Source organism: Sapajus apella, unplaced genomic scaffold, assembly GCF_009761245.1.
Source record: "Sapajus apella isolate SASKATOON/1434 unplaced genomic scaffold, GSC_monkey_1.0 scaffold48, whole genome shotgun sequence".
NCBI lineage: Eukaryota > Metazoa > Chordata > Mammalia > Primates > Cebidae > Sapajus > Sapajus apella.
This window is the reverse complement of record NW_022436988.1, coordinates 5,754,279-5,764,999: the sequence shown is the minus strand read 5'-3', so window position 1 is coordinate 5,764,999 and position 10,721 is coordinate 5,754,279. Positions and strand designations below refer to the sequence as shown.

The 10,721-nt window shown below is 47.9% G+C and overlaps 1 protein-coding gene across 3 annotated transcripts in view; it reads left to right on the top strand.

The window, feature by feature from the left end:
• Positions 1–10,721, top strand: part of SEC14L1 (SEC14 like lipid binding 1) — a 62,902-nt gene that overhangs the window by 46,830 nt on the left and 5,351 nt on the right. For all 3 annotated transcript variants that reach the window (XM_032241543.1, XM_032241541.1, XM_032241542.1), the window contains exons 8-13: positions 2,018–2,207; positions 3,380–3,468; positions 5,037–5,107; positions 5,970–6,141; positions 6,459–6,593; positions 9,057–9,191. In XM_032241543.1, coding sequence (XP_032097434.1) covers positions 2,018–2,207; positions 3,380–3,468; positions 5,037–5,107; positions 5,970–6,141; positions 6,459–6,593; positions 9,057–9,191 — 792 coding nt within the window. The remainder of the gene's footprint in view (positions 1–2,017; positions 2,208–3,379; positions 3,469–5,036; positions 5,108–5,969; positions 6,142–6,458; positions 6,594–9,056; positions 9,192–10,721) is intronic.

Genomic DNA, 10,721 nt, shown 5'->3' with positions numbered 1-10,721 from the left:
GCTCTTCACCAGGCTGGAGTGCGGTGGCATGATCTCGGCTCACAGCAACCTCTGACTCCCTGGTTCAAGTGATTCTCCTGCCTTAGCCTCCCAAGTGGCTGGGATTACAGGCATACGCTACCACATCCAGCTAATTTTTGTATTTTTGGTAGAGATGGGATTTCACCATGTTGGATCTCCTGACCTCATGATCCGTCCACCTCAGCCTCCCAAAGTGCGGGGATTACAGGCGTGAGCCACTGTGCCCGGCCTCTGAATCAGAATTCTTAAAATTCAAAAAGCTGAACATAGTTCTTTAAGCAGAAGCCAGCCTTAGTTGAATCAGGACTGCCCAACAGAAATATTCTGATGGTCCTTCATGATCTGAATTCTGCTGTGTGAGATAGATCTATTAAATTATGATACACATTAAAAAGTCATGACAGAGGCTGGGTGCGGCAGCTCACACGTGTTTTCCCAGCACTTTGGGAGGCTGAGGCGGGCAGATCACGAGGTCAGGAGGTCAAGACCATCCTGGCCAACGTGGGTGAAACCCCATCTCTACTAAAAATACAAAAAAATCAGCTGAGTGTGGTGGTGCACGCCCGTAGTCCCAGCTTTGGGAGGCTGAGGCAGGAGAATTGCATGAACCCGGGAGGCGGAGGTTGCAGTGAGCCGAGATTGCATCTACAGCCTGGGCTGTACTGCATAGGCTGGGCGACAGTGTGAGACTTCGTCTCAAAAAAAAAGTCGTGACACTTCGGTTTTGTAATTAATAATGCAGTGACCAATTATTACTTATTAGTAGCTTTTTTGACATAAACTTTCAAGTCTGCCCATTCTGCCTCCTTCTCAACACCAATGAAGACCATTTTTGTTCCAGGGATTCTCCAAATACCCCATCAGCGTGTCCTCACTGCAGGTGATGCCTTTGTTCTTATTGGCATCTGTGTAAGAGAGTCCAGTGGCCTGACCTATCTTCCACCCAGAGAGACTGTGGAGATCTGGCCCAGTCTTGTGCTGGCCTCCCTTTTCCATGGTGTGGCACTGAGCACCTTTGGAACAAAAATCTTGCCTTTCTCAACGTCACCCATGTTTAATTCTCTTTAGCCACCAGCACTACGAGGGTTTCCATTCAGAAGCCAGGTGTCCTGCTCTCTTAGTCTGACTTTTTATTTAAATGTAGTGTGTATACAGAAAAGTGCACAGAGCATAGTAATTCACAGATCCGATCATTCATAGAATTGAAGCATTTGGTGTTTAGGGTATCATTTATGCCTTTGCTGTACTTTGTGGAAACCAAAATGGATTACTATAAAGATTATTCAAACTGATAATGCTGATTTTCTCTAGAGTAGTAAGGGAGATTTTTCTGGTACCAGCTCATTTTAAATAGTATAATAATGCAGCTCACTGTTGATTAGAAGTGGGAGTTTTAGGCCAGACGTGGTGGCTCATGCCTGTAATCCCAGCATGTTGGGAGGCCAAGGTGGGAGGATCGCTTAAGTTCAGGAGTTTGAGACCAGCCTGGGCAACACGGGGAAACCACATCTCTACAAATACAAAAATTAGCTGGGCGTGGTGGCTTGTGCCTGTGGTCCCAACTACTCAGGAGGCTGAGGTGGGAGGATTGCCTAAGCCCTCGAGTTGGGGGCTGCAGTGAGCTGAGATGGTGCCACAACACTCCATCCTGGGTGACAGAATGAGAGAGCCTGTCTCCCAAAGAAAAGTGGAAATTTTAGAGTCTTATTCCCTTAGCAACTTTTTTATTAGTGCAATAGTGTGATCTTGGCTCACTGCAGCCTCCACCTCTCAGGTTCAAGTGATCCTCTCCCTGCCTCAGCCTCCGAGTAGCTGGGATTACAGGCATGCACCACCAGGCCTGGCTAATTTTTATATTTTTAGTAGAGATGGGGTTTCATCATATTGGCCAGGCTGGTCTCGAACTCCTAAGCTCAAGTGATCCGCCTGCCTTGGCCTCCCAAAGTGCCCTTTGCAAGTTTTAACATTGCTTAGAAACATCTTTCTCTCTTAATAGATTCCAAAAGATGAGCATATTCTGCGGTTCTTACGTGCGCGGGATTTTAATATTGACAAAGCCAGAGAGATCATGTGTCAATCTTTGACGTGGCGGAAGCAGCACCAGGTGGACTACATTCTCGAGACCTGGACCCCTCCACAGGTCCTTCAGGATTACTACGCAGGAGGCTGGCATCATCACGACAAAGGTACCGGATGGAGTTGAAACTGTCTGTGTTTCCGTCATTGTCTTGCTGTGTCGTTGAAGAGATCGTCTAAGACCTCCTTCCATGGGGTTGAGTGGGGCCCTGCTGAGTGTGTGTTTCTCTTCACTCTGAGAACCGGGCATCTTTTCCCGAGTTGAACAAACTGATGCTCCACTTCACTACGGGCGCACTCCCGTCCTGCCCTGGGCAGCCAGGAGGGACCTGGGCCTGCTGCTTCCCCACGGACACATGCCATCCTTGGGCAAGTGATTTGACTTCTTCAGTGCAGTACAGTTTGTTTTGACCTATTGAAAAGACAGCGAGCACAGTATTAATTAAGGGAATTTTCGATGACTTAAACCCTTTGATAGCTGAAAATGGTTCAGCCAGGTTTTCTCCATCAGCAGTGAGCACTTCAGTTCCGCTTTGGGAGTAGGGCGTGGATGAGGGGTGGCGATGCATCTCAAATGAAGAGCGATTTAAATGAGAACCTGAAACACAGTTCCTCCGAATGCCTTCCATACCCTGCCTTGCAGGAAGACCTGCACTGTCAAAAATAACATTCTTTCCTAAGCCAAAGTTTGCCAGCTGGGCAGGGAGGAATTGGAAGCATCAGTGAGAGGGAAGCACCGTAGAACTGGTCCTTCTTTGGGAGTGGGAATTGAGGGAAGCTGGCTTTTAAAAATCTTGCATTCGGTTTTTAGTGATCTATGACATGAAAAATAATTATTTTCTAAGAAGGGAACTGTGAAAGTTGTCTGTAGTCATGGAAGTGTCTGGCTAGTCTGATGTTCCCTTGCCATTGAGAATCTGAGCTCTTGGGCAGCCCCAGTTGTTCAAAGTGAGGAGACTGAGCCCCGCCTCTGGGCAGCTTGAGCTGAGCCCCCGCTGGGTTCCCCTCATCCCAGCACAGCCTTCTGTTTCCAGGACTCCGCACAGCTACTCTCTCTGTCCGTTGGTTTTTATTTTTCTCGCTTACAACTTTTGGGGAAAAATGTTGGACACACACCCCCTACCCCACACAGAAATCAATTGCCGCTTCTAAGAATCAGAAAGACCTTCACGCGCACCCAGAACACAGGCAAACAGGCATTTTCCTGTTAAGGGTCTTAGACTCGTATCCTCAATGCCAGCTGGGACAGTGCTGATAACCCATTCCTTCCCCTCCCTTGCAGATGGGCGGCCCCTCTACGTGCTCAGGCTGGGGCAGATGGACACCAAAGGCTTGGTGAGAGCGCTCGGGGAGGAGGCCCTGCTGAGATACGTAAGTGCGGGGCCGAGAGACCCCAGGCTCCACTGTGGCGTCACTGTCTTTTTCTGCCAGCAGGATGGGGGTGTTAACCAGCTTGTTAGAACAAACGTGAATTGCTTTTTGCGTTAGAACTGAAAATATATTAATGTAGTCTTAAAATTTGCAAAGAAGACACAGAAGTTATGAAAGTGTTTCTCTCATTGGCAGCGTCAGTGTAGCAGTCAGGGTCTCCCCCGAGATGCCTGTGTGGCCACGGTTCTGTCTTTTCATTCACTCCCACGTGGAATTGCCCTCTCCTCGGACGCCGCTCACAGCAGACCTCTTGATAGCATTCTTTCCACTGGCCCTTCCTTGACGCGCGCTCTTGGCGTCTTTCTCTAGACCGTCCTGAAGGCCCTGCTGACCCGTCATCTCACTGACTCCAGCCAGGCCCCGCTCCGCTGCTGTGGCCAGTGTGCAGCTGTGCCTCCCCTCCCAGAGAAGATGGTCCTTTAATTTGAAAACACAAACTTAACAGGCACATTTATGACCCCGTTACCCTGAAATACGCACTTTTGGCTTTATTTTTTCTTTATTTTTTTGACGCAGAGTTTCGCTCTTGTTGTCCAGGCTGGAGTGCAATGGCATGATCTCAGCTCGCTGCAACCTCCACCTCCTGGGTTCAAGTGATTCTCCTGCCTCAGCCTCCGGAGTAGCTGGGATTACAGGCGCCCGTCACCATGCCCGGCCAATTTTTTTGTATTGTTGGTAGAGACGGGGTTTCACCATGTTGGCCAGGCTGGTCTCGAACTCCTGACCTCAGGTGATCTTCCTGCCTCAAAGTGCTGGAATTACGGGTGTGCACCACCGTACCCGGCCAACATTTTTTTTTTAAAGACACCCCCATGGGGTACAGGGTCTATTCATGGGCGTGATCATCACTCACTGCACCTTCAAACTCCTGTCCTCAAGTGGTTCTTCCATGTCAGCCTCCTGAGTAGCTGGGCCTTGTTACAAGGACCAACGCTGAGCCTGGCTTACTGTTGGCATTCCCTTGTGTATTGCTGTTAGTCTGCCCCCACCGCCACGTGTGTTTATCCATACATGCGCATGTTCACACATGAAGATATGGATGGACTTCAATTGCAGGGGAAGGGTTTATTAATCTGAAACAGAGGATCTCTTGAGCCATGCCTGAAGTCTATTCTAATGCTGCCTTTTCTCTTGGCTGGCGTGTGGTATGAGAGTGTTTGCACACTCACAGACGCTTGCTTATCTGCTGTTCCCAGGCACTCGTTCTGAAGACAGAGCCCCAGTGTGAGGCCCCTGCTCATCCTGTGATTCTTCTGGCCTACACTTCTCTCTGGATAGCTGTTACCTTTGCTGTACCTGACAGTGTTTATTCTCTTTCAGGGGTCACATTTTTTTGTTGTGGGTGATGTGGTTAGCACATGTGAATGTGTAAGAAAACCTACATAGGTCACTTTTTTGGTTTACACACTTAGCGGTAAAATGCTGTTTGTGTCCCTCTTCCATAGCTGGACGCGTTAGTTTCATCCTGAGACTAATCATGGGAAATTTTCATCCTCTTTCGTGTGCAGGTTCTCTCCATAAATGAAGAAGGGCTAAGACGATGTGAAGAGAATACAAAAGTCTTTGGTCGGCCTATCAGGTAGATGTGGGATTTTGCTTTTCCTTTCAATTTACTGAGAAAACAAATTAAATATTTCTAGTTGGTTTTTGGAAGTAAAATCTGCTTCGTATTTTCCAAGATGCTCTAAAAGGTAGAAAAGAGGTGAACATGTAATAATGCCAGTGGCGAGGGACAGACACTGTTTCCTGTCCCAAGCATTGCTGTCGATCAGCCTGGGTGTGTTGGCCTGTCTGCCTGGTTCGTGTGGTCCACATGGGCCTAGGGCTGCACGTCATTTCCCTGTTTTTGCCTCTCCTCCTCACCCAGATGACTCTGTGTGCGGAAACCATGCTTTCAGTTTCAATCCACAGTTCTGAAAATGTTCAGCGGTTCAGAGGTTTGACATTGGTAAGGGTGTAGATGGTTCACTGGGATATAAGTTCCATGAGAACAGGGATTTTGAGGGCTCTTTGCTCACTGCTGTATTCTCAGCTCCTGAGACTGCTTGCCTCTCACTGTTGAAGCATAGCTCACTGCAGTTCAGACACAGTATGTGTTAAAATACCAGCTGTGTGCCTATTGATGGCAGGTTAGGGGGTGGTTTAGCACGTGGAGGACAGCACACTCTGGCTTTGCTTGCCGGCTCACTGAGCACATCTGAGAGAGATTTTCATGTGCTACCAATCAGCCTTGCAGTTTCAGGCATGGTCCTACCACACTGATCCTGTGTGTTTTGTACAAATAGATATAAACCGAGTTCATAGCACTGTAATTTTAAGAAATTGATTACTGTGTATTTGGAAATAGCTATAAATAACCAAAAAGGAAAAAAGTTGTAAGACACGGTTTACTGAGTGTGCTGCTGTCTCTTGAATGAAACACATCTCTGCACAACCTGCAGCTCCTGGACCTGCCTGGTGGACTTGGAAGGGCTGAACATGCGCCACTTGTGGAGACCTGGCGTCAAAGCGCTGCTGCGGATCATCGAGGTGGTGGAGGCCAATTACCCCGAGACGCTGGGCCGCCTTCTCATCCTGCGGGCACCCAGGGTGTTTCCTGTGCTCTGGACGCTGGTGGGTTGAGATGCCTTTTGCAGTAACTGTGAGCCATTTGGAAAGCAAATACACATGCATTCATACAGACATGTCTGTGACCTAAAGCCTTAACTACTTAGAAAAAAACAACATGCAAAGATATAAAATTTCTCAAATTGTTTAGGGAAGGGGGAAGAAAAGCAAAGTCTGAGTGTCCTAATGCCATGCAAATAGACTTTACAGAAAAAGTATATAAACTTGAAACCCCCCCCCATTCATAACCGTATTGTCAATTTAATCTTTGCCAATCAGGCCTCAGATCAGATACGACTCGATGGTCTTTCTCCTCCTCACAGGTGAGTCCCTTCATTGATGACAACACCAGAAGGAAATTCCTCATTTACGCAGGAAACGACTACCAGGGTCCAGGAGGCCTGCTGGATTACATTGACAAAGAGATTATTCCAGATTTCCTGAGTGGGGAGTGCATGGTATGTAGCGAGGCGAGGAACTGCACAGTTGGCTCCGTAGACAGGTGGGAGAGGTCATGTTGATCTGCACAGATGATTTTCAGAACTTTTCATTTGGATGTTTTGTTTCTTTTGGCTGCCATTTCTCTGATCCAGGATCAAGCTAAAGAGAACCATTTAAGTAATTGTTGATACTATACATTTCTTCGTTGTTAAATAAAAATGAGAATTTGTTGTAGAATCAGATACAGTTGCAGCTTGCCTTATTCACAGGGCTTTGTGTGAATCAGATCTTTAAACCATTTTAGAGGAGCTGTCGTATTTTTTAAAACACTATTAAATTGAATCAGTTCTCAAAATTTTTCACCCACCTCTCCCCTCCTTTATTTTTATGGAGACAGGGTCCTGCTCTGTCACCCAGGCTAGAGTGCAGTGGTGTGATCACAGATCACAGCTCACTGCGTCCTGACCTCATGGGCTCAGGTCATCCTCCTACCTCAGCCACCCAAGTAGCTGGGACTATAGGCATGTGCCACTATACCCAGCTCATATTTGTATTTTTTGTAGAGACGGAGCCTCATTATGTTGCCCCAGGCTGGATAACATTTTTGGGTGTTTTTTTTTTTTTTTTGAGATGGAGTCTCCCCGTGTCCCCCAGACTGGAGTGCAGTGTTGCAGTCTCGGCTCACTGCAGCCTCCACCTCCCAGATTCAAGCAATTCTCCAGCCTCAGCCTCCAGAGTAGCTGGGATTACAGGCATGCGCCACCACACCCGTTTAATTTTTGTACTTTTAGTAGAAACAGGGTTTTACCATGTCAGCCAGGCTGATCTCAAACTGCTGACCTCAAGTGATCTGCCTACCTCGGCCTCCCAAAGTGCTGGGATTACAGGCATGAGCCACCACGCCTGGTCTGGATAACATTTTTAAAGTAGAAGAATGAAGGGAAGTGGCTCTCAAAATATGTTTGGGGTTTTCAATACACTGAGTTGCTGGGTAATCAAGCAGAGGCCTCCATTTCTATACCCTGTGCTCTGAGAAGCTCAGAACCTTGGGGTCCTTCTAACCTTCTGGCCATGGCTCACGTTGTGCCACGGGAGCGTTAAGGAAGCCAAAGCCTGTGGAAGTCCCAGTGACTTGTTCTGTGGCACGTGGTGGCAGCTGAACTCAGCAGGGAATGAAGCTTCTTATCCAAGGGCTCTCTAGTCATCCTTCATATAAAGTTACCTGTTTGAGATGTGTACCCACTGGGTTTGACCCATGTATTTAGCTGATGAATTGGACACTCAAGGGACTTCAGACTTTCTGAATGGTTAGAGAAGTTTAGAAAACACATGTAGCTTTTACTTCATCAGTTCCAGTTTCGGGAAATGACAGGCATCATCACAGTGCAGTGCAAAGAGCGAGTAAGTAATAGTAAAAGTCATGGGACCAGAATTTAGCAAAGTGTCTCTGAGGTTAACACCGGCTCAGGTTTGTCGAAACCTCTGAACTTTCGTTATGTGAGCTAACCATCCCGAAGCAGTTACGACGGGGAGAATTGAGCTGGCGCACAAGGAGACTTGACGCAGACTGCCAGTCACAGCCGTGTTGTCACATGCTGACTTCCGTAGAGTATTTGCCATGTTGAATGTCTCTGTGGTTAATTGAGCTCTCCAAAAACGTGGGCCTTCTGAGACTTACTCACCGCTGTCCTGAGCTGCTGTTCGGGCTGGTTGTTGAAAGGAGGCTGTGCACTTCTGCTCTCTGGTGGCAGAGTTTGTTAACCATGGGCCAGGCTGGGGCTTTTCCAGCATGCTCTCGCTGCTGTGACCCTCTCCACTCATGCTGCGCTGCAGGCGGAAGACGGAGATGTTTATTTTCTATGTAGTTGCTTCCTAGGGCTGATGACAGAGGGAGGACTTGGATTTTATGGACTTTAGTGTGGAGTCATTGTCTCAAGGTTAATTAGGAGATTTACGATATGTACAAATTCTAATTCAACTTGTTTCAGGCAAATCCAGAAGTTCTTCGTTAGGTTTTGTCTGGTGTTACAGACCAGTCATTTGACTTGAGACACAAAACATTATTCATTGATGCTATATCTTGACTATAATTTCATAGCATAAAAATAGTGCCTGTGGCTATTGAGAGCAAAACTCTTCTTAAAGTAATGCTCTTCCTCTACGGGGCAACGGAAATACTCCGCATGCTTAAATGAGCCATCTTTAGTAATTGGGTGTAGTGCCTCACACATGTTGCTATGATTCTGTGGTAAATCAGCTTTGACTTGTTCTCATCTTTGCAAAGTGAAATACATGTTGAAGTGGTTTAAAAACATACCGCTCGGCAGTGCAGAGTATCTTACACCCCTGCCAGTGTTTTCCATCTTCTCGGCAACTTCCGGGAGTGGAGCGCAGCGGGATGGTGCTGGCTGGTGGCCGCGGCTGTGTTTCGTGCGGTTGGTTTGTGTTTGCACAGTTTTCACTGCCGTTTCTGTTTCCAGTGCGAAGTGCCAGAGGGTGGACTGGTCCCCAAATCTCTGTACCGGACTGCAGAAGAGCTAGAGAATGAAGACCTCAAGCTCTGGACTGAGACCATCTACCAGTCTGCAAGCGTCTTCAAAGGAGCCCCCCACGAGGTACACCCACCTTCCTGCACCCAAAGGCGCCCGGGCAGCCGGTCCTCCCACCCCTGCAGGGCTTCTGACAGTCTTTCCTTGAGAACAGTGCTTGTTTTTCTGGTCTTTGTCTTTAGGCTTTTGTTGACACTTGATACCTAGTTTCAGTAAATGTCGACAAGGAAGAACAGGTCTCTCAGAATAGAAAAGTGCTTGATCAGAGTGCCTGGAAAGGAAATTAGATCTCTTGACCTCCATTTTACTAAAGACACCAAGCACAGAGATAGGAGTAACTCATCTTTCCTTGTTGAAGCACTTAACTCCTGAACTTAGTTTATTTCTTGATTATACTGAACAAGTTTCATTTGCTACTGTTTTTTTTTTCTTTCTTTTTCTTTTTTTTGAGATGGGGTTTTGCCCTGTCACCCAGGCTGGAGTGCAGTGGCATGATCTCAGCTCCCTGCAGCCTCCGTCTCCTGGGTTCAGGTGATTCTCCTGCCTGAGCCTCCCAAGTAGCTGGGATTACAGGCACCCACCACCATACCCGACTAATCTTTGTATTTTTAGTAGAGACATTTTCACCATGTTGGCCAGGCTGGTCTCGAACACCTGACCTCAGGTGATCCACCTGCTTGGGCCTCCCAAAGTGCTGGGATTACAGGCCTGAGCCACTGTGCCTGGCTCATTTGCTACTTTCTTGACTGGGTTTTGGTTATTTATAGATATTTGGGGAATTTTCTGATTTCTGTAAGTCTGTGTTCCTTTCTTGCTATTACTTTTGGTGCAGAAGCAGGAGCTTTCCGTGTTCCTATGCACGCTTTGTGTTTGTCCTGTAGCATCACGAGTGACCTGAAGCGGGAGGGGCCTGCAGCGGAATCTCCCTTCTCAGCTCAAGGGCCAGGTTCATGGCCCAGAGTTGCTGGAGAGGATGGTGGGGCTCTGTGCGGAGCAGGTGTTCGGTGAGGCTATGGTGCTGACTCAGGCAGTGGTGCTGACGCCAGCCTGCTTCCTGCCATGGTGGCATGTGGGTCAGCTGTCTGCCAGTGGCTTCTGCTGCACTGTCTTCCTGAGCGCCTCACCTGGCAGGTGGATCAGAGAACACTGTTGCCATGGTTTGAAAAAGCAGAGACAGATTTGGTGTGCCTTGTAGATACACAGGGGAATCTCACGTTTCCTAACATCTTGAGGATTCTCTGTCTTAATTTCTTAACTGGAGGGCAGGCTCCAGGAGGCCAGGTCCTTGTTGAGTACTCATTGTTAAGTACTCATTGTTGAGTACGTGCGGTCACTCTTGTCCATGTTTCAGGAACTTGGGGTGCAGTGGGTTTCATGTGAATCAGGGGGCATCTGTAAACATCCATGTGGTCAAAACCTCAGCTCTGCATTGGGTATTAAATAAAGCATAGACCCGAGATGGTAACAAACCTAAATGCAGGCTGGAGCAGAGGCCCCAGCTGTGAGTGCAGCAAAGAGGCGCCTGTCAGCACAGGGGCTAGGGTCTCCGGCTGCAGCTGCCTGGGGAGCTGCTTTGCTGAAGAGTGGGCCGTGCTG